Source organism: Hyalella azteca, unplaced genomic scaffold (assembly GCF_000764305.2).
Source record: "Hyalella azteca isolate HAZT.00-mixed unplaced genomic scaffold, Hazt_2.0.2 contig16930, whole genome shotgun sequence".
NCBI classification, from domain to species: Eukaryota; Metazoa; Arthropoda; class Malacostraca; order Amphipoda; family Hyalellidae; genus Hyalella; species Hyalella azteca.
Window position 1 is genome coordinate 44,831 of NW_025946735.1, and position 24,643 is coordinate 69,473.

The 24,643-nt window shown below is 35.1% G+C and overlaps 1 protein-coding gene across 1 annotated transcript in view; it reads right to left on the minus strand.

Annotated features, from left to right (window-relative positions):
- LOC108682882 overlaps window positions 1-23,428 on the minus strand; it is a 30,977-nt gene extending 7,549 nt beyond the window's left edge. The window contains exons 1-6 of the mRNA XM_047885109.1: window positions 22,983-23,428; window positions 18,946-19,020; window positions 15,720-15,736; window positions 15,052-15,092; window positions 13,599-13,809; window positions 12,182-12,305 (exon numbers count right to left, since the gene is read on the minus strand). Coding sequence (XP_047741065.1) covers window positions 12,182-12,305; window positions 13,599-13,809; window positions 15,052-15,092; window positions 15,720-15,736; window positions 18,946-19,020; window positions 22,983-23,288 — 774 coding nt within the window. The 5' untranslated portion in view covers window positions 23,289-23,428. The remainder of the gene's footprint in view (window positions 1-12,181; window positions 12,306-13,598; window positions 13,810-15,051; window positions 15,093-15,719; window positions 15,737-18,945; window positions 19,021-22,982) is intronic.
- Between the last annotated feature and the right edge of the window lie 1,215 nt (window positions 23,429-24,643).

Below are 24,643 nucleotides of genomic sequence, written 5' to 3' on the forward strand. Positions count from 1 at the left end.
TGCGCTAAAAAGGATTATTCTATATTGAGGAAATTAAGAGGCATTGAATGGTATTGTTTTCTTAAGAGACTCGTCTCTTCTGAAACAGATGCTCTAGCGACAAGAATGCATCCAGTATAAAATGTAATGTTACTTCCTATTCATCTTCCTACCTCACATTTTCCTGCTATAAACCTTCCACAAAATTTATTTTGTTTTGACCCAATGAAGCATTGCAAATTGCATTGACTAGCACAACAAAAAATCTTGGAACATGCCTTTTCCACGACTAGAATTTCAAATCTACGTGCTTTTCCGCAAAAAATACAAGTTTGCTGCATACCGATTTTTAGTTCCCGTGCGATCTTTTTAGCGCATTTCTTCGTTTATAGAAAAAAGGCGCTATTGTGCTCGTCATGTCCGTCCGTCTGTCAGTCCGTCAGTCCGTCTGTCCGTCTGTCCGTCTGTCCGTCTGTCCGTCTGTCATAAACATGCAAACATTATTAACGGTCCTTGAAAAAACACTCATTTCCGGGAGGTAGCTGATGATATCATCTCTCTTTGAAATTTAATTTGGAATAAACAGAATTAGACTCATTTTTAGCGCATTTTCTCATTCACGTTCGCATCATATCTGTCCGTCTGTCTGTCCTTCTGTCTCTCCATCTGTCTGTCCTTCTGTCTGTCCGTCCGTAACTTCACGTTTTCGTCGGCGAGAAAATGCGCTCTCTGTCACTCACTGCAGTGAGTATTGAGTTATATTTTTTCGAGGATTATGTTTCTCAAAAGTTCCTCTAATCTCACAGACTTCTTAAACATCCTGAGCTGATCTTCCGCACTCTCAGCATCAAAATCCTCAAAAAAACTTACTCCACTTGAAATTGTAATGCATTTCATTGTTCTTTCTCCCTTCCATCATGCATCGATGATACTTCTGTCAAATGAAATACTGTATTAGATGTCTTGTGTACGTAACTTTGAGCTCTTAATTTCATTGCTCATCTCCATTAATAAAAGGATTTCATTGTTCATCTTAATAAAAGCTTTATCCGTGAGAGAAGCTCCTCGCTCCCTATAGATTAAAATAGGGTCGGCTCAATTCTTGAAGAGATGCTGCACTTTTACAAGGATATTATTTTTAATCCCGTTGGTATATTTCAGTCGTTGGCTTCATTTTTGGCATGTAACTTTTGCCCAAAGTATTAATTAAATTCTATTAAGATCCAAGTATTGGCCTAACTACTGAAAATTCGAGCTGTCGCGAGAAAATAACATTCTCACATTACGTGGGAATTCCTTCAAGCAAAACTTCATTGTTAACGTAAGATCAGGAATAGAAAGTTTGCATCAATCAGAAATCTCTGTTATCTTCGATATAATTTTAACTCGCCTAACTTTGATAATGAAAAAGTACAAGAATATTGACTTTCTTCTGAAAATTAATAAAGATTTCCGATGAAAATCACCTTAATAGCTTTTGCGAACATCACGACCAGATGATTGACATCCAATTTCATGCGTCATTTTCATTTTGGAATTTTCACGTCATTTTTTACCAGCAGAATTAAATTAAGAATTTTAATAGAACCTCAAGGCCCGCATTCCCATCACATTTGACCGTCAAATTTATTCTGGTGTCATTAGAAAAAGCATTGCAGAAGAATTTCGAGAGAAATTGCTTGCATAATTGATCCAAACTTTGAGCACTTGCTCTTAATAGTTACATGTTTAATTTCAACACTGCAGCAAAGTAACTTATGCTTGCATTGCCAACACTTCAAGCTCGTAGCAAATACGATATTTGACGCCAAAAAATTGTTGTCAAAATCTGTATAAAAGTCAATATATTTCACATATGTATTAACAATTGTTTTCCTTAGATAAAATCGTATAAGGGATTCATTTACAATCGAAAAAAAAATATTTTTTTTTCTTTTTGATAAAAATTATATCATGTATTCTTTCTATATCGTATTCCCCATTTCATGGGGAGAAAAATGAATATACTAAATTACGAATTCAATAATTGAGAGTTGTACAGCCAATGCTACGATGATTACGAAGGACTGTTTGAATGATCAAGCGCTGCACGAAGTGTGTGTAGGACGTTAGATTTCGAGACCGCGGGAACGAGTTATTTTCTTTACAGCTGACGGGGCCGAAGAAATATCACAAGACATTTGCCGAGGAATATTTCGTTCATAGACAGGGCCAAACTGTGTGCGACAGCCGTGTATATGAACAACCATATCTTGCTAGAGAGCTTCCTCTGAAGTCCGAGTCACGCCCTCAAGGTATGCCGCTCCGCTGATTTTGGTGACAATAGACCGGTGCTCTATGTCGATATGCAAATACAACTTTTTCATGAGTGCATTAAATCAATATTGCGATATCAATCTTGAACTCTACGGTCGCCCCGGCGGTAAGTCAGCCGTAAGACAATTTGCTGCAGCGCAAGACAAGGAGACGTGCCTCGAAAACTGAGAGCCAATAGCATCATCGTTCACCAATTATCGTTTGGAAGCACGGTCACGGCCAGCAGCAGCAGTAGCAACGATAAGACACCGAAACGGGAAAAATGACGTTAGTAATTCTACGATGTAATAATTCCGAAGAGTTTCGCGTATTCATTTTAACGCATCTGTTGCCCATGAGTCGTCTTAAGCTGAGAGGAGACCGAAACAAACTCTTGGAGAAGACAGATCTTTTTAATGGGTATCGTGCCCTCGAAGTTCGTTTAAACCAGACACCACGACAATCACTTCGTAGAAAAATAATAATGATAATAATAATAATAATAATAACAATAATAATAAATAATAATAATATAATAATAGTCGCCTTTGAGACACGGTTACGGTGACACGGCGCTTTACCACGGCAAGGCTACCAGCAACAATACAGCCAGCAATATGGCCGAGAGCGTTCGTGATCGATTAGATCACAGCGGGGCAACCTTGCCTCTCTACAATATCTATTTGTTCTGTAATTTTTGAAAATTTATTAGCGGGTCCTAAAACATTTAATTGTAAAAATATAGAATCCCCTCATTAGTTTAGAATCAAGAACTTCATTTCACTCTCATGTGCTCTAAAGGCTAGGTTAAATTCCTTTAAAGTCTTTGTTTAAACTCGCCTCCCGGGTTATCGTGCCACGAGTACAATTAAAAATTGTGGTAAAGTAAAATGACAAAATAACAAAACCAGAGAAACCAACTGAACACATTCAAATTTAAATCAGCTTTTCCTTGCTTTCATAAGTGTTCACTTAGAGACTAACGGTTGCTTTTTAATTACAAGAAGACTTTCATCTTCAGCCTGTTTTAAGCACTGGTTCAATATTGTCGACTTGATCTGAATTCCCACAACACTTTATGACTCTATAGCAATTAAAAAAATGCAATTTTAAGAGGCCTCGCATATTTTCGAGCATATTCATAGCCCTTAATTGCACCGGCACAACGCGGCATAAACTTCGTGTCTGGCCCGAGCCTTGGAAATTATGTGCTTCCTCTCCTGACAAAAAATTCATAAGATGTCAGAAAATGAATCGTAGCTTCTGCAAACTTCATTTCCGTCACTAAATCACCATGAGCTTGTCTCACAGTAAAAAATACTGACATTGACGCTTCAATAAGTCGTTAGTCCTACAACCTGGACAGGTATTTTGAGCCTTAATTAGGGCTTCCAAATCAACAAAATTCCAAGCCCGGTATTTCCAATCAACAAATCAACAATGAATATCAGCAAATCCATCAAGAGAGTAATATTGTCTAAATGGTATTCACTAAGACAATGTCATCCACCAGGCCAATAACGTCAACAAAAATGTTGATTACGAGTTGATTTATTTGGAACAACGTGTAATCAACGTTATTCGAGCGTCAAATGCCTGGTGGTAATATAAGCAGCAGGGAATTAGGTGTACAAAGGTTCCAGAACACAAATTAGTTAGCTCACGAATGTTTGTTTTGTATTCACATTTTAGAAGCAAACTTGACTATGATGTGTAATTGCCTGGAGTGCAAACATGTCAGAGCTCATGAGCACAGGTCGTGGTTTCATTAAACGTAATTACGCGTTAATTGTAAAATTCTCGACCAAAACCTGAAGGCGAAATAATTGCGTTTCAAATGAAAATAATTCATCTATTGCCAGGGAAATAGAGGTAATGTAAAATATAGATAATAGAGATAATGTAGAAACGGACCAGTGAAATGATTGACCAGTGAAATAGAGATAATGTACTGGAAACGGTCATTCAAAAGCTGATTTATTTACTATATTTAGTTCTAACTTTTTTAATACGAAATACATTCCTAGCTTGTCATTGTAATAAAGTATTTTAATTTTATATCAGTCTCTTATCAACCGTTAAAGGCACGCTACAACATTAACAGCGCGACTATCATTTGTTAATATTCTTTGCTTGTATGCTAACAAATTAAGCACCAGGGCCCATACTTTCAAAATTCGCTAAGTGAACGTAAGTACTTACGCTCTATTTTCTTGACTATGATTAGTAGATTTGGCTTGAAAGGCCGTCAATGATTGGCTGATGAACTTACGATCTCTTAACTTTTTTGAAAGTATAGGCCCTGGTAAAGATGTAGGCAAACAAGAGTCTAATGCTGAAGTAAACTCGACTTGAGATGGTTGCATCACAATTGGCTGTCGACTGCTCCGAAGATTAAAATCTTCTGAAGGCAAAACTCCTTAATTCAGAACCATTAGCTTGTTTCAGTATAACGTACAGAATATTGAACTGTAACAGTAGGTAAGTTATCAAGTAATTTATCAGAATAGAAAGTTTAAATAAGTTTATCACAACAATGTAATACTGCTCTTAAGTAATAGTATTTGAACGACAATTACTAGTAATCATCAATCTACTATGACTTTTTTACGTCGCCTCCAGTAGCAAAATTGAAAAGAAATTAATCGTTATTTTTGCCCTTTCCCTTCCTAAAAAATATCAAATAACATTTAGTTTTAAAGCAAGCCTTATAGAGATTATTAAAAGATAATATACTCGTTCCTCGACTCATTTGCGAGAAAATCTTCTTTTTTTGTGGGCGACTGGATGTGTGTTCTCATATTTTTTTCCCGTAAGATCGCTTAGATCAGGGGATTTTCATCGCTCTTCCCCCTCATGACGGCAAGTCAATAAGAATAAGAAAACCTCGGGCAGAGTGTTGGAGCAAAACCCATCGATCAACCCTTGCAAAATCGCTGGGGATGATCGATGGAATAAATTATTTCAGGGCAAGATATTGCTTATATATTATTCTGACAGTAACGAAAAAGAGAGTAAAGTCTCGAGAGGGTTAGATATTTTTTGGAAACTGATTAGAGATGAAAGTTTTTCTAAAAGGTATGTAAAGCGCTACTGAATCAACTTTACAACACTTTTGGCTTAGCCAGCGCTGCTGCCTCGCTACTAATCATTTTATGAACATTTTAGTATAACATATGCTCTCGAAACAAAAAAAAATCGCTCTAAATTTTTGTTATTAATGTTTCAAGAAATATGTAATGCGAAATATATTCTATTTAAAGACAATACTAAACCAACCTAAAAATTGAACGTCTATACGAACCTGCACCAAAAATTTTTGATAAGAGCTAATTGAACACACTGTTTAGATTCTTATATCCATAGTTTGTTCATTAATATAGTTTTTATTATCCATTTTATTAATCAATTGTTTACTGTCATTAGCCTATTATTAGTGGTGACTGAAGTCTTTGTTTTCTCATTTATTTATCGAATGGGTCCCAGCAACAAAATGTCGCCCCCTACACTGAAAACGTGTAAAATCACGAATTTATATTAATTTCGGAGACGCATTTGAGCAGCCTCCCCGATATATTTGATGATTTCGAACCTACGATGTGCTGTATGAGTGTATTTGAAAACATGAATTTAGTTCACATGCATTAGTTCTATTGGTGAAGGTGAGCAAGATAAGGAGAGAGATAATTCACCACTATGAAGCACCAAGCGATTTCTGATGGCCCTCAATCTCATATATATATTGGGATCTAAGAATATTGACGACTTGGTCTTTGAGCGGCAGTCGTTGAGATGCGAATCACGACGACGTTGAGAAATTTCAAGGGCAGGGTTTTTCTTTCGCCGCATTGTGCAGCCTAAGTCCCACGCTGCCCCAATTTTAGAAAGCATCGTGGAAAAATTTTCAAGTGGCTCATGAAATAAGTAAACGTGAATTTTGAATCTCGAGAATAAAACAAGTTTAAAATATTTGACCAACCATAATTCATTGTAGAAGGTTGTTAAAAATAGAGAGGATCTATTTTGTCGAAACACTTCGTGGATCTAAAATTTTATTTTTATTTTTAACCGGATTACTAAACAGTGCAAAAGTTAGCTGAATTAAAACCATTAGAATCAATTTTAATTAGAATTAAGTAGAACTAAATTTTGTTCGGGCATGAAATATACAGAGATTATCGAACTTATATAACGTGAACCCAACATACGTAATTTTAAGGAGCCAGAGAAGCCAGTGCAGAGCTTCCCTTAATTCATTTCGCTAATATTCGAAGAATTATAATTATGAAATCATAATTATAAGATAATTCTTGTTTTATCCGAGCGATGCCGGTTCAACCTGTCAGTCTACTTTATATTTTCCACAATTAATATATAAAAGAATCAGATATTAGAGTTTTTTTTCGTGCACTTTGTTCTCAAAATAACCGGTGACCTAAACCTACCTACGGTAGCAGAATAAATAAAAAAATCCTAGTGTGTCTGTTCCAATGGTCAAGTACGCTCGAAGCGTGTAGAAAATATTCCTATGCAGATAGGTTGAGGTTTCAAAAATATTTTTAAAAATATGTATCTCCAATATATCTTCCAATCATAATTGAACAACAGGTTCACTTTCAGAGTTTTTTGGTTTTTTTATCTCCTTATTTATGACGCATTACTCATCAGCATCCCATGAAACTGCAAGTTCTCACCTGCATCGCGTGTTAATTCAAATAAAGTTTGTTGAAGTACAATAACCAAATCAATTGCTTAAATCTCAGTTGCTTCCATTTACTCGCGATTTAGTCTGGAATGTATGAAGCAAGCAGGGAAACCTTTATGGCTTCTGGTCTCCAAGAGCAGATTTCCTCGAGGATTCGAAATTGGAGGGCTCCATTGTGATGACAAAAAATGGACTGGTCATTTCTTCAATGCAATATTTTTCTAAAATTCTCTAAGCGGAACCAAATGTACCATTCAATTTTTCCACTTTTTAGAAAACTGAAATTTATGCATATGAGTCAAATTTGGCTACAAAAATATGATTGTTTTGACGAGAGACAATTCCAGTGAACTTATGGTGGAGAGTTTCGTTCGACTGAAAGACACTAACAGCAAGAACCGAGAATGTTATTATTTACTGGACCTCAGTGAATAATTTTTGGCTTTTTTAATTCCAGTAGCGATTCAATTCTGAGCAAACATAAATATTCTGCGATCAACTTTCTAAATCGAAGTAACATTAATTACACAACCAAATTTAGCAAATAAATTAGAAATTTTACCTCACGTAAGGAAACCACAATGCCTGATCAATAAGTAACGTATTTAAACTAACGATTTTAAGTATTAGGGCTAAAAATAAAAAAAAATATCCGTTATTACGGGACGGACTATGAAGGATGTCATATATAATTAATTATAGTGATCAATTTCCCTTTACAGAGCACGGCTGATTCAAGCATGCTACATCGTTTTCAGTTTTGTTATTCGACGATTAAATACAGTCTTAGATCCGGGGCAAGATTCCCTGAAGATCTTTCATCAGTTACATATTAAAGAGTGTTTTAATCATGAGAGTATAACGATGAATTCGACGTTGCGGTTTCAGCAGCAATAATTTTCCAGCCATTTGAATTCGAAACTTGCTTAGCTAAAAATTGCAGCTGCTATTCGGTTAGATGATAGATGATTACAGAACCGAAGAATAGCATCACCGCAATCAATACTCAATGCCGCTTGAATTCATGAGCCGAACAATAACAGCATCGCAATTATTAATCAATGATGCCTGAATTATCATTTGCACGCTTTTAGCTTCCAGCACAGCAACCAATTCTTCTTTCAGACAGCAATTAATGGCAAGTTGCCGAAGCCCGGAAAAAGTTGGTAATTAGTTGCCAAGGTAACTCGGCAGCAGCTGCTAGCGAATGCTTCTAAACATGCAAACATTATTAACGGTCCTTGAAAAAACACTCATTTCCGGGAGGTAGCTGATGATATCATCTCTCTTTGAAATTTAATTTGGAATAAACAGAATTAGACTCATTTTTAGCGCATTTTCTCATTCACGTGCGCATCATATCTGTCCGTCAGTCTGTCCTTCTGTCTTTCCATCTGTCTGTCCTTCTGTCTGTCCGTCCGTAACTTCAAGTTTTCGTCGACGAGAAAATGCGCTCTCTGTCACTCAATGCAGTGGGTACCAAGTTATATATATATATAATATATATATTTTTTAGGGACGGCTGTGTATGCAATTATTTCCCCCTTCAAAATCATCACCACGTTTGTACATTATCAGGTTCATATTCTGCATTGAATAATAAGGCTGATAACGAAGAAAAATAGTAAAAAACAAAATTTGTTACATCTTGTCCCTATACATTGTTTGGAGACTTGATAATGGTAATTTTCAGAGTTTCGGACTTCTCCTGGTCGAATTTCCGCAGGTCCGGCCTCGTTAATCGTGACGAGTGAGACAACAGATGTCGTATTGATCGCTGGGATCACTGAGGTCACTCCTGCCGTCTTCTTATTGTGTGCCTGGCCTCAAGTAATATAACAGAAAATTTCTGAAAAATTTCATTTGAATCTATGTTAACCTGAAAGTGGTCATTAATATAGTTTCCTTTCCTTGACTTGCGTACGCTCGTGGCACAGGACAAAAAGTTACTTGTAAATTAATTGAAATCAAACAATTTTGACCAAGATTACTTTATTAAAAAATTTACAAAGAATAAGTTATCTATTCCCATACTCAAATGCTTCTAAGCTCCTCTATGCCTCAATGAATTGATTTATAATTTAAAATAAAATTCTTGACGCAGTTGCAGCTGTCACGCGTCATGCGTGCGTGGAGCTATTTTCTGCCGCGTTCGCCCATTCAAAAGCCCCTTTGTGAGCACATTTTTTTCCGAAAGCGATATCATTGCGTCTTAAACTCTAATAATAGCCTTAATAGGGTAGTTAGATCCCATTAACCCAGCAAATAATGATCAGACGTTTAGGCAAGTAGGGCTATAGTTATTCATATTCAGGCGACATTAATTTATTTTCTCGATTAAATCAAAATTTGAATAAAAAATTTTAGTTTGTTTTCAAATGTAACCTTCATGTATATTTCCTCGATGGTTGCATTTATTTAATCCTGCAAAATTTTACGGTACCGAATCATTCCACAGTATATCAATTTTTTAAATATCTTCATTTTATATAAGAAACTGTTTAAATACTATAGAGAGAATTACCAATTTGATTTAATCATTCACCAAATATATGTCCCCCATGTGTGTGGATTAATGTCAATTTTTTTAAATTCAAATTTATCCTTCAATCTATCTTTTCAATCAGCCAAAAATCAATGAATATTACGAGGGTACACATAATATATTTCTTCATACCCCTGACACATAAATTATAGTCTTTGCCGTTCTCATGTCCCTGGCGAGACTCTTCGCATTTTTAAAAACCTATATCATTATTTATACCTATTCAAATCGACATAGCAATTTGTCATAATTGACTGTTTATTGCTAATGAAAACATTCAACAACAGATTTTGACAAACTCTCTACAATAAACCTTACTCAATCCAAAAGACGGTTAAACCGCAATTAAAAACGCAGATGACTATTCCGTAATCTTGAGTGAAATTCATCCATTTGAGCTCGGAATTCCTTCATCTTGTTTCGTAACGACGCTCCTGCCAACAAACAGCAGCAAATGCCTAGGATTAAAGGGTAGGAGTAGCCACCTCATTTCTCTTTACGACGCCCAACAAAGCAACAAACTCCGACATGGACCTGAGCACCAGAAACAACGCTTGTCTTTGGATTAAGATTTACGGCCAACCATTGTGGGCCATAATTTGGACCTTACCGAGGAGCATGAAGCAGCGGAACATGCTTGTATTCTGAGAAACGAACTGCAATGAAGCTAGACCCAGAATTCCATTCTGTGGGCTCTTGCTTCTATTAAAATTGAGCCAAAAAGTCGGGAAGGATTAGTAGAACCAGAGTATTTCTAGGGTTATCGTAGTCGGTAAGTTTGCCTATAATCTATATGAATAAAAATTAAGACCAATAGCTATAGCTCGCTTCATTAATATTTTGAAAGAGCCAACAAAAAAAATCTGAAATGGAAGAGCCAACAAAAAAATCTGAAATGACTCGTCTTTTATCCGCAGACTAGTTACATGTCAAGAGTTTTGAAATTATTTGAATTTTTATTAAATAAATTATTATTATAACCGGAGTTTCCCTGCAGCCTATACAAAACTCATTCTTTCAAAGTTTAGTTGAAAGGATTTATTTCCCAATTCGTGTACAGTTAAAAATTTAAAGAAGCCTTTTTTTTCATAAAAAATTGCGTAGACTAGACGAAGACCAGAAAATTTGCAAGATGCAAGCAACTAAACTATTGTGGTCGCATGATATGATGCCAATCATTGCGAGGCGTCTTCCTTTACTGAGCCTCGTATCATCGTAGAGAGCAGAATAAACTTGCGACGACCGAGAATATGCATAAATAGTTCTCTGCTTCAAAACCTTGGTTGGTTGAACCCATTCTATTGTAAGTTAAGATCTCTTAAACGACTGAGAATTTTGATCAAAGAGCTCGCAAGCCCTGCACATAGAATTATTGGATTCTATAGAGATAAAATTTTGGAATATTTTAGAGATTAAATTCCACAAAGTTACTCAAATACGAGTTTTTCAACTGAGTTTTTTGAGTCAATGAACTCTCGTTGATGACCTGCTATCTGAAGGGCATTCTGATGAATTGTCTCTCTCTCGTAGACAGAATTTTTTATGCAATAAAGTTTTGACAGAAACTATATTGAACATCAAAAATATTCTTGGCTTCGGTCAAAATGTTTTAGTTCTGAAGGAGAACGTAGTTTGTTTTGCACGCAGAAATCCACGAGACATTCTTCAACCTTTTGTCTTCAAACAAGCACAGTCGCAATGCAATTTTAATATAGAAATAATAGAATAAATGTTTTTGGATAAATATTTTCCGATGATAATTTTATTTTTTGTCAGAGGAAGTTGTAGGCATTTTGTCTCGATAAATCAAGTTCAGAAACGAAAGCATTCAACGGAAGAAACGACGCCTGAAATTTGATTACAACACAAGTATCCCAAAGCAGGACTAATAAATTCTGGTGTGTTTGACATCGTCGCAATCAAGCGAGTTTGGGTGGTTAAAAAAGATTTTTCACGTTTCCGAGCGAGTTGATCAGCAGTCTTTTGCAGTTGAGCACTATTGCCTGATGACCAGCACTTTCGTGCTGCATTGGACAGAAATTGTCAGAATTCATGAAGAGGAGAATATTAATTCCCTATTTTGAATCTCATATTTCAAGGCGATAACTCCAAGCTTATCAATTCAGCAGAAAAAAGTATTATCGATATAACTCAGGTTCCACATGTTATTCAGCTGCTTAGCGAAGACAACACAAGCAATTTCAACAGGTGAGGCACAGGTGAGGCACACCATTTGCACACAGTTTTTTATTTCAACACTTGATTAAATTTATGGCAAATAACTAGATGAGCGTTTTATCTCATTATCTGTATTTGTTGAGATTGTGTTATTCCTCTTCCTTGAGATTATTCGTACGAACCTCAGGTTAAAAAAAATAGATCTCTCCGACAACAATTGAGGGTATGTTTTAAAATCATATTGCATTTTTTATAAATAATTCTTCAACTGTAATAACCTCCTGGTGAAGCATTAATATACTTTTTGTGAGAAGCTTTCCCTTGAAGCCTACATGTTATTAAAAAGTTTAAATATATTGACCTCCCCAGCGTTCGAATTGGTTGTATCCTATAATTAACAATACAGCGAATCAAAACTTCTATGCTACTCGTAATTAGTTCTGAGTTTTATACTCAATTGTTAATCAATTGATACTCACGACCATGTTGACGACCGGAGTAGCCATAGCCATGGCTATTAGCCACACCATGATGACAGAGCGCCTGCAGTTCTTCATGGTGCACACAGAGCGACTTCGCATTGGAAAAACAATCACGATGAACCTGGAAAATTGGAATGGAAGATCAGATTTAGATGTTTTGAATTTGGTCTTGCCATACAGGTTTTAAATATCGATGCTTGACGAACGCTGTTTGTAAACTTCTCTCTGTATATCTGCATAAGCGTTTGCTCCTGGGCAGCTGCCAATTAAGTGACGGTACTTAGGATTATCATTTACATTTTCATTACTGAAATAACTGCATCATTTTCTCGAAACATATAGTTTGGGCAAACTTAGCATTAACCAAAATTTTACAATAATTTGTGAGAAATACCACTGAAATTTATCGGTAAAGCGCCGTGGCGTATTGGTTTTGATAGGTAAATGCCCTCGCTAGAGCTTCGATCGAACACCGATGGGGTCCCATTGCGTGTCTAATACAAGGCGATAGCTACTCGGGAAATTGAAATATTCTTGCCCTGATAACTGGCCTTCACCATCGACGGTGATTTGATACCCCGCCGCTGACTAAGTCTTGTAATCAATCTATTAAAAAATGCGACTTACATCAACGTTTTTTACTCCAATCCCTTATCGTAAACCATACGTTGCACTTATTAACCACAGAGCTATTGAACACTACCTTCAAAGTGTGAGTCTTTCGATTGCATGTACAAAATAAAATTTATGGCGACGTTCACTCAACCCACAGAGACTCACTTAACATGCGGACAACCCTAAAAATTTCTCAAATATTCATGTAATGCAATGTGCTATTCATTGAATGCTTGAACAAATAAAAAATCATAACGTTTCACAAAAAACTGTTTTATGATCTCGATTATGCAGAGCACATTAGTCTTTCTGTAGCTTTCAGAATTATAAATGATTCTGTAAACTAGCCTGACGAAATCCAAATACGTAGGAGAATATTTATTTGGAAAATCGAGGTTTTGAATTAAATTTGAAGTCAAATAAGTAAATTTCAGTTCTTAAGGTAAATTTTAGCATCTTTCAAGAAATTCCAACTCGTGTTGAAACTTCAATGTACCCTAAATCATTACTACACAACAGTTCTTCGAAGGTTTAGCGATAAATTTGATCGGAATTCAACAACCTCGAATTGACTGCTCATGGCGTTATTCTGATCCTTGTCGACTGAAGTGACTTCTCATCGATATGCGATCAAAAAACTACCGTACACCGCACTTAAATATCACCACGCTCAGTTCTTATATTAGAATTATGGATGTAATCATTTAAATTCCAATTAAATCTGTCAAGTTTAACACACATTAATTTTTTTTCTTAATTATAATTATTTTATTTCTCAAGTTTCACTTACAAACTGTACCTTTCAAGGCTCACTGCTGTGAGGTTCAGCACGCTGGCAGAAAATGAAAGCATGTGGATGTAGCTTTGTATGGTACAAGAAGGGCTGCCGAAGTCCAGCATGATTGCGAACATGCCCAGGATTTCAATCGGCACTCCGAAGATGAGCATGATGAGGTCCGCCACCGACAACGAACACAGGAACATGTTCGTGTTAGTCCGGGTCTTTTGATCTGCAAATATTGTGCGGAAGGAAGACTCAATTAAATAAAATGACTGAATGAAGACTCAATAAAATAAAATGACTGAAGGAAAACTCACTACAATAAAATGACTGAAGGAAGACTCATTTCAATAAAATGACAGAAGGAATACTCAATAAAATAAAATGACTGAAAGAAGATCCAATAAAATCNCTTGAAGTACTCATAAAAGGCAGCTATTACATTTAGTAATATAAAATTTAAACATGAGAAAATTATGCGCGAATGCTTGAGTTCAAGAAATACTGCAGAGTTGCATTAACTAAATTAAATATCAACAATTAAATTCTACCTTAGTCATGCGTCCATGTATTTTCTATCATTAGCTATTAATTATGAACGTTAACATGCAGTAAACTTGTTCACTGTAATTTCAATCCAATCAAAGTCTAGGATCAAATGCACGCTAATACCGCTTGAGGGAAGGTTATTTTCAATGGATTGTTACTCGATAATATTCATGTCATGCGCTCGTTCCCAGTAACGGATGTACATTCTCGGAATTAAGCAGCAAGTTCGTGATAATTTTGGAACAATAGACATCACTTCAGTGAATATCTTCAATGAGAAGGGAAGTACGAGATATTTATTGAATGGCAACCATGTGTAGAAACAGTGGTTAGTCGTAATGCTTGAATGTGTGACAGAACTGGGCTGTCGAAATCTTTTGAATATATTATAAATTCTTCGAAATTCTGATGTTGTTAAGTAAACCATCAGCAATAATTTGTGTTGAGGCAAATTTTTTATAGAAATTTACAATATTACAATTTGTTCACGTTTTAATAAAACGATGTTTTAATGTTATGCGATGGCCCAGAGATTCATGACCATGTCAACCAACGATCTTACGTAACCATGTTATGTGAATTTTATGTTCAGCAGGTAATTAGATAAATTTGCTTAGCAAGTAATTAGAAATTGTGGCCATAATAACAGTGGCGGAAATGCACCCCAAATTTCGATTATATTTTCACCGGCTAAGCAAATATTATACTGGTATGGCCTATAGAAAGGCAAAGACACATAATTTTATCTATTGAGTTCGTTTAAAAACGAGTATACCTTTTATAGTCAAATAGAAACAACTAGTTAGCCTCGTTTAGAATCATAAATTAACCTAAAAATAGTAACAAACACAGGCATAGCCAATTCGTAAGCATTTTTTACATTACATTTTCCTAAATTGTTTCTTTTAAACTAGGCACTGACAAACAAATAAACGACATTTAATATAGATGGATGCCAGTACACTAAAAATTATCAATTATAACAGAATATTTAAAGTATTTATCATTGATTTTAGTAGAATAATCCAGTTTGATATTATTTTTAATTTCGCATAGTGTATGAAATTATTGGGGGTCGCAGATCAGAGGCTTGAGTGCGAAGGCATGCGTTTTAAGAAATTCCAGAGGGCCCAACAAAAGTGTCATCGCGCTGCACCGGACGTGAGAAGATTCCAGTATTGGCTCAGGATGGCTCCCAACTGCATTGCGAATTTAAAGCTAAATGACAATCCGTGCAAGAAAAGCCAAATTTGATTTTCTCCTATACTGCGTTGGCACGCCAAAGCTTTTAAAGGATTCGTCCTCCTGAGAATCAGGATAACCGGCTTACAGCACTGACCGTGAAGAACTAGGATCAAATATTTGCACTGGATGATTCTTGCTTGGACAGCGAGAATGTGGGTCCAAGCAAGAATTTATGGAGGCTCACACTTCATAAAAAAAATTCTGCTTGCTTCGGAAGGCGACAATCTTTGTGTTAAAAATTTTAAAATTGTAGATTAAATGTTAAATGTAACAACAAAACTACGGCACTGAGTCTTCTAAAGTAATGATAGTCGTCAATCCACACACAAAAAAAAACATTTTTACTATTCGCTAATCTCCGCCTAATAATATTGATCTTCGTTTTTCTGAATCATCAAAACTAAAGCCTGAGTCATAATATCAAAACATAATTCATAATTGAACCATTTCAGTCATTTCTTACATTTATTTTGGCTAAAATCAGTTCGACATTTTCGCGAGCATTAACTATCTTTGATTTCGGTGGAAAGGTGTGAATATACCAAAATGTGATGCGTTTTTGTTAGGGTTCTCTACGATTTTTTCTGCACGAGAAAACATTCACGAAAATGAATGGTAATTCACCTCTACAATTTTACTCTCCAAATTTCAGTAGATAAAAATTTGCTCCTTTTTTAAAATAATTTTGTGTGAATTTTGTTGTCGTTGCGTCCAACAAAAATTTCTCAGCGAGCACTTGAAACACAAAGGCCGACTTCGTTAGAGTTCAAGATGCTCTCACGCTAGCAGGGCATAAATGAAATATCTCGGGACTCTTTTTATTATTATACAAATGTGAAGACAGAATCAGGGCTTGGAAGTAAAATTGAGAGAGTTCGGGGTTTTTATTGTGCCCACTACATAATATTATACTTAGGTGCAGTTAAAAATATTAAAATTTTAAATTAATCGTTCAGATGAAGTTTAAACGTTTGTGTTGAAGTTGGATCTCGAAAACTTTGGATCAGTCTCTTTTGATTGTATGTATCGAAGAAACTAACTAATGAAATAATATTAGCCAAAATTGGGTTAAATTTATAATGCATACTGAAAATAAATAGGAGATGATTTGACGCCTATTCTAAATTTTTGTCGTGTCGGGATAATAAAAATGTATTTTAAAATATTTTGTTGTATATTGTCTAATACTCTGTGCTCAGTTTTTGACATAGGTCAGAGGATACTAGATGAAAACATTTTTATTCTGTGATAGGGTCAGATTGCAATCTAATTAGGTCATTACGGAGCGTTTTCGTTGTAAGAAACCTGTTACTGGACATCGTATTTACTCCAATTTTCAACGAGTTAATAATCAAATCCTCCCAGCAAGATAATTTCAGTGAATAAAATGAATGATTCCTGGGAAAATTTTTGTCTAATGCCTTACCTTTTTTTCTAACACAGAGTATCTTTCACTGCAATCCAATTGTGTCGATAAAGGTTTTAGGAAATTTACATTTCACGCTTGCAAAATAAATTCCTCTTGAATGAGGCAATCTAAATTCAATTCTTAAAGGTCTAGATATTCCCCCAATAAAAGAAAAACACTAGCAGCTTCCTTTTAGTTTGCTATGCAGCTATCACAACAAACAAGCAAGGCTCAAAATAATTTGTGAATAAATACCATTATTAATAAACTGAATCGCTACAGTACATAATCGCGGTCCTTTTTAGCGCATTTTCTCATTTATAAAAAAATTCACTATTGTGCTCGCCATGTCTGTCTGTCCGTACGTCTGTCCGTCCGTCTGTCCGTCCGTCTGTCCGTCTGTCTGTCCGTCCGTGACTTCACGTTTTCGTCGACGAGAAAATGTGCTCTCTGTCACTCACTGCAGTGGGTACTGAGTTATATTTTTTAGACAATATTTTCACAACAATTTGCATACCTATTAAATACAAAGAGAAACTAGAGCTTAAATTTACAACTAATTTTATCATTCTTGTCAACTAGACCTTCTTTGACAAGAAAAAAATTTGCCGATTTTAGATTGCAGTGCTAAATTTACCTTGAGTAAACCCCAAGGGAAATTTACTAATTTCTAAAATATAAATTAAATTTTTTTTTTAATTTTTTAAATTAAGAAGTGAGTTACTATTATTAGCAGTGTTATGTAATTTCGTCCAACATTAAAAAATGTTTTTTTTTGTTAGATGTCAGCTTGTTTCCATGGACAATTTTTATTTCGCGTCAGCAAACTCTTATTGATTTCATTGATATTGAGATTTGTATCAAGAAATTTTGCTTTTAATGATGACGTATCTGTGCACTTTTCTCCATCGCTCACTTTTATTTATGAAGTAAATAGATAAATATAAACAAAATTGAACTTTTTCATCACTGAATTTCTATTATTTTGAAGTTCCGCTTAATATTTAAAAATTTACGGAAAGCGTTATATCAACTGAACAAATTTTTAATTGATATTCCATGCGAGTATTGTTTGTTAGTACCAACGTTTATCAGGAAGCAAGGCTACGCGTCATGGCCTAGGGCGCTAGTTTCCCAAATCGTAAACCAGAAAGTAATCATGAAAAGTTCATTCACCCTTTTATGATGTCGGCAATTTGTGCTGACAATTTGATCTTGTCAAAGGGGATTTTCATCCTGGATTAACTTTGTTGCAAATTGTAACATCGGAGCGCGAATATTGTGATATTCGGAGCTTGGATATTGGTAATCTTCAGATTGGAATAGTTCCAAATTTGTATAGTTTTTCATTTAATTTAAGTAAAATATATATGCATTTATTATATATTATTAGTTTTCTCATATATATCATAATATATATTAATTTTTGTTTTAATAATTATTAATGAAAATGTATACTGTAGGATTCTCCTGAATAATGAATCAAATACTGATTGAATGCATTCAGACAACTCATATGAAAGATTTTAGATACTACTTTGGATTTAATTAATCGAATATAGCTTTTTAAAAGTAATTGAAAATAAATTTGACTCTGAGAATGATTTTTTGCGTCCTGATCAAATGTTAATATTTTCTGTTCAGTTTTTAGTTGAATTTAGTCAGATTTGCATTAATCACTAAACTGGATGCACGGCACAACGTATCTTATGCTCGTTAGCGGCAACGTTATGATTTTGCAATTTTAGACCACTTTTTTCCCAATTAAATGCAATGAGATGAATTTGAAAAAAGGCAAGGTTTACATCACGGTCTAAGATTTGTTTCAATTAATTCAGAAACTTCAAGGTTTTCATCCAAGAATATTTGCATGTATCTTCTTTTACTCGACAGATGCGTTAATAAGTGTTTCAACAGAATTCATTTGGTTCACCTGGTCATGCTCCCAACTGAAACCTGAACATTAATTGTGTTTATCACAGCACTTCTTTCAACGTTCTAAAACAATATTCTTCTGTAGATAGAAATTTGAAGCAATACTGCTGACTGACATGCTTTGATAAAACTTTTTGGCCGCTTAATATGATGCGATCGGGAACTTATGTCAACATACATTGAAATGGTTTCAAATCGACGAAATCCACCAAGAAAATAACAGATGACAGCAATGTTGCCAGTGATGCCCAGTAGCAACGTCGCCACATACGTCAGGATGTTGGGGTAGAAGTGAGGGTTGGACTGCCGAGCAAAACAACGACAATCAAAAAAATGATTTTGAAAATAATCATCATATAAGGTAAAATGCCAAATGTGTAAATATAATTGAAAATGAAACACCGGAGTGTTGTGACAAATTCTATTTCAGATAAATCAGATATCTAATTCAGACAGCTCCTTATTTGAAAAAATTGTCGAAAAAAAAATATTTTTTATCGACAAGAAGCGAGTCGTTGTTTTGAAAATATTGTACCTGAAAGAAAGTATAGACCCTGTAGATGCACATGAAATTACTTTCAATGAGGGACTATATTATGCAGAGTGTCAGACGTTTCGTTTATATATTATATTTTCACACACACTCATAAATTATTATCACTTCATTATTCATTACCCAAATATTCTTCTTCATCACACATTGAAAAAAACTTTTGAATTCAATTGGCTGGATCGACCGAAATCTCGTGCATAAAAATATCTGTTAACTAATTCAGTACTTGCACCAAGACTTAGTATGACAGTCTTTCAATTCAATTATAGCCATAATGATGGCAGGGCAGGTTATCTGTCACGTTTAAATTCTAATTCCATGCAAGGTTTTTCACAGCTAGCTGGTTTTCAAACTTACAACTCACTGCATCAATATTGCAGTTCGTAACCACTCTGCTACTCGATCAGAGGGGAAGAAATTTTTCCTATTGTAAAATTAGATCATAGTGAATGTCATCACTAGCTACATTTATGAAGTCTCATCTGCAGAGACCTTCTCAAGAACTTGCTTGTTTACAAGGAACTGTTTACAGCAGGTGCTTCCGCGCACCCCTCTCAATGCCTGCAGTGACAGATGTTCGCTCTTATATGCGAGGAAATTATCAACAATATTGGGTTGTGAATAAGGGTTCATACGATCGCTCTTATTTAAAAATTGAATTATTTTTCAGCACACCGATTGCGAATGTTCAATATTATCTGAATATTATTTGAAATATTGGATTGCAGAATAATTCCTCGGTTGCAGTATAATTTTTTTGATCACAAAGTAATTGTGTGTGATCTACGCCCGAAGCTCTGCAGGCATTTTTAATCAAATATACTTCCTTCTTTCTCAATTTTCTCCATTAAAATGCACAAAACTCATTTGATATCATCTTAAGATAACTGATGCCAATAATAATTTAAAAGCAAAGAAAATAGCCAGCAAATTCACCATTTCTTTATATGAGAAAACGTTTGGAGTCCAGCTCAATCGACAGTTCAAAACCTATAAAACAAGCAGAATTATAGCTTCTGAACTGATTTATATCGTCTGATTGGTTTTCAACTGAAGATGGAGCTGGACTCCGAACGTTTTCTCATATAATGAAATGGTGAATTTGCTGGCTATTTTCTTTGCTTTGATACTCTTAGTGAATTTGACTTATGTCAAGAGTTTCAAGCTAATTGATTTACAATGCCTTAATTGGACACATAATTATTTGTCACTATAATGATTTATTAATTTTATCTTGCACCATTTAGAGTTGAGATTTCCACCCCTCAAAAGACCCTTAGTTAATTAATATCAAATTCTAAATCACGCGCCCCGGTATCTTTCGTGTTTTGCTTCTTAAGGAACCCTATAGTAGGTATAGAGTGATTATAGAATTGATAATGAGTTCGATTCAAGACATCCAATTAGGTGAATAGGTTATTAATAGGCATTGGGGCCGTATTTTAACATAGAGGTTCATCAATCGTTGATTCCTGATTTTAGTTTTTATTGTTTTGTGTATCAATATATGGTGTTTGTTAATTACAGTATAACCTGTTACGTGTTTACGTAATATGATCAAATTCAAATGGAACTACTATATTGTCAATAGTATGTCAATGTAAGGCCAGCAAGCCTTTGTCTTCAGTTGTACACCAGATTCCACCAACTATAGTGCACCAAATCTCTAGCCTCATCTCTGCCCATCTTCCTCCTTAGCTGGGACTCGGAAGTTATACGACCAGCGAACGTAACAGAACCTATGAATATGACACATTTCTAACCTAAACCGCCAATGCAATATATTATTGGAGACAATGCTGCGAAATGGGCCTAGAACCCACACTTCCACAGAATTGGATACCAAATGAAATTTCCAATAAAATCTTGCATTGATAATTTCTGAATAATATCCCTTTGATTAAGGATGAACTTATTTTGCTTACTCCGCAGGAAAATAACTCTCTGTTGTCGATTAAATTATTCCATATTTTATTGAATGGGATAATGGAGAAAAATATTTATTCAAATCATCAGAATTTCCTGCCATTAGCAAAATTAACTACAATGAATTAATGTATAGTCAGGAATTGTATTTTGTTCAATGTCCGTTTTTATCTCTGATATGTGAAATTATTAGCGAAAGTCCATGTTATTGGGTTTTGATTTCACTGCACTCTCTTTTTATTTTTAAATTATGAGAGGTCGCCTCTCAGGTTTAATGGCCAGGCCACGTGCATTGAGGGCTGTTGGTTCTTTATTTACGGCCCTGCAAAATTCTTGAAGGAGTATTTTGAAAATTTTAGTAGCAATATTATTGAAGAAGTCCTATAGCACAAGAGACGTTGCTGTCGACAATAAATAAAATTATTTCAACGTCAATTAGTAACGTTCGAAATATTCATTGTTAATCTATTTTGATTGTTATAATTGATTACAAATGTTCATCATAATTAAACAGCGAATATTTTGTTCGTGTGAAGCCAAAACTTAATTACAGATTTAATCTCATTACACGATTGTTCGTACGTTGGTGCACAAATTATCTCATTTTAATTTCTCATTCGTCCAATTTCCTTCACTACCAATAACTCAATCTTCACCTGAAAACAAATCGAAAATTCTACGACTGTTGTTATGTGAACCTGTCTGAAATCCGAATGTCTAACTTACTTTACATTTATTTCACATTCTTTTTGAGGTGTGAAGTATGGAGGTTTTGAATCACGGTCAGCGAGTTCTGTTCTTTTCCAAAAGCATTGTGGGGCCTCGGGATTTTTTGAAAAGTTTTATCCCCTTTGGGGCTGCGGTCTAAAAGCAATTCCAAGTAACCGTTTTTAATAAAAGAATTTTCGCGTCTGAGAATGGAACGGAATTTTTAATTCGGTGAAATCGTGGTTTTTGGTCAGTATTCCAAAGAAAAGACAACGGTTTGCTGAAAAGACATGTGCTGCTTTACAGGGTATGAGGCCAACTGCTTTAATTTGGCACATATGACAGAAATAAACGATTTTTTGAGAGTTGCATTGAAGATTGGACAATTTTATGTTTTCTTGTTTTTTACATTTAGTGACTAATAAAGTTACATCAGACAATGAGCTTAATAACTTAATTAACAACTAAATTACCTTGAAATGTTGAAAATCTGCATAGAAAATTTTCCTTAATATGTGCATTAGAAAAGTTCTCACCCCATAAGCAATACAGATATGAGAGTTAGCTCAATTTATTGTTGCGATTATTCTTAGTTGAGAGAATGCATGGAGCTGCGCGAATGTTCGACGAGCCAAGTTCTCTAACGAACGCCAGAGACGAGCTCAGCAAAGTTTTCGTGTTTGTATGCTTCTATCAAGAAGTTTTGTCCTGTTTCAATGTATTCTTGTGAGAACAGAATGCTTATTGGAGCAACAACTTCTCAAGGCAAAAGTTGCCGGCAATGCACTTGCCAAAAGCTTTTTCTACAGTGACTGATGCGCAAATTACTGCTACTGGTCTTAAGCGAATTCAGTTCTTTGAAGGATAAAAATACAAAGTTCTATTTATCACTCCTGCAGTAAGCATGAATTTTGAATGAAACCAAATCTTTCATGATTGATTCGAGAGTTCTGATCGATTCAATACAATGAAATTAGTTACAAACGTTAAGCTGCACAATGAAATTCATAATAGAATTTAAGAAATACTATAAACCCTGAGTCATGAAAAATTGCCCTTAAACCATCAGGAAACTCACCTCCCATGGCAGCCTCATGCTACTGGGTTCATTGATGAAGAGCATCTTGTTTTGGCACAACGAAGCTTCGCACTCGCATGGCAGCGCTAAATAGTTAAGGTAATCCACCCCTCCTCCTGGACCAGGCAACTGATCCTCGAGGTCCATGCCGGTATAGTTGAGTCCCTCCTCCGCCAGATGGCCAGGGAGGCTGGACTGCAACATCGTTTCTTGTTGCACTTCCGTGTACAAACTTGAGGCTCGAGCTGTTAGGTTTGATTGCATCACTTCCCATGTCATGGAATGAGGCATGGGTAGAGATTCCATTGTTTTTCATTTAATTCAGCTCTGTGGTGAAGTTCTTTAGTATATTTAGTTTTGTATATAATTATTAAACTCCCTTAAACTATAGTAAGAATATCTTTGGATATTTCCAAAACTTTTAGTCTCGGTCAATGATATGAAATATATATTGTAATATTTTTAAGGGAGAGAATGTTTCAATTAAATGTTTCTGAGTACCAAAATTACATTCAATGTGCACTTCAATATAAATTATTGTTTTCTTGTTACAACTGAACGTTTTCTTGAATGGATTTGAGAGCGTTGCTATGGCCATGTTGGTATCGACCAGAGAAGAACCTTAACGATTTTTTGAACTGTTTCTCCATGTTTCCAGGTGAATCTTCAATCTGAAAAAAAATCATAATATATTCAGTGAAAAATTACCAACTGTGGAACGTTGAATTCATCTTTCTGATGCATAAAGAGAACTTTATTTTTTCATTTTGGGAGCATTGCCCACTATAATAAATAAGTAATACAACTGTTTTGTTTGTAACAGAAACCAATTTCAATTCTGACTGACGACCAAATAAAATTTTCCGATCGATCTTAAAACCTAATAGTAAAATATTCAGATCTTATCTGGTACTCAAATAAATGTCAGGGTGAAGTTAATTCATCCTGGAAACATGATTTGAATCTGGAAATAATTTCTCGTGAAATTTGTCATATTGTTGCAACGAAAGGTAAATAAGGTTAATTATGAGCCCTTCATTCATAAATTGGATTTCCCGTTGGACTTTTGATGGCAAGATGGAATCATAATATGGTATTTTTACATCAATCAGTGTCACGGTCCTGAGATCGGAACAGACATCTGTCACTGGTTCATTAATTAACGTCCGGCGTGAATCCACGCGCATCTACATTACAATATCGAATGATAAAAAACATTGAACCGGAGAGTTCATATCCATATTGCACCAGCAGATCATGTCATCCCTGTTAATTTATTCGCATCATGTTCACCTAGGATAAAAGCATCTAACCGAATTATTCATGAAGAAATTAGTCTGTAAGTTCACGCTGTCTTACCTGGAGATCACCGATTAAATTTTGGAACGGCTGTTATGATAGAATGCTAGAATTACTTCAATACTTTTACTTAGTTAAGGGCATTTTAGGCAACTCCTCTCGATATTGTTCATAGAATCAATACATAGAGTCGTCTAAGTAGAAAAATTTTAGAAAAATTTTTTTAGAAAAAATTTTGCGAAATATAAGATCCTACATTGTGGCTTTAGCGATCGGTAAAAACTAAAATAATAGTTGCGTTATTAAAAATTGGTCTATAATTATTGCCAGAGTGAGATAGATGACGGGAACTTCAATGCAAG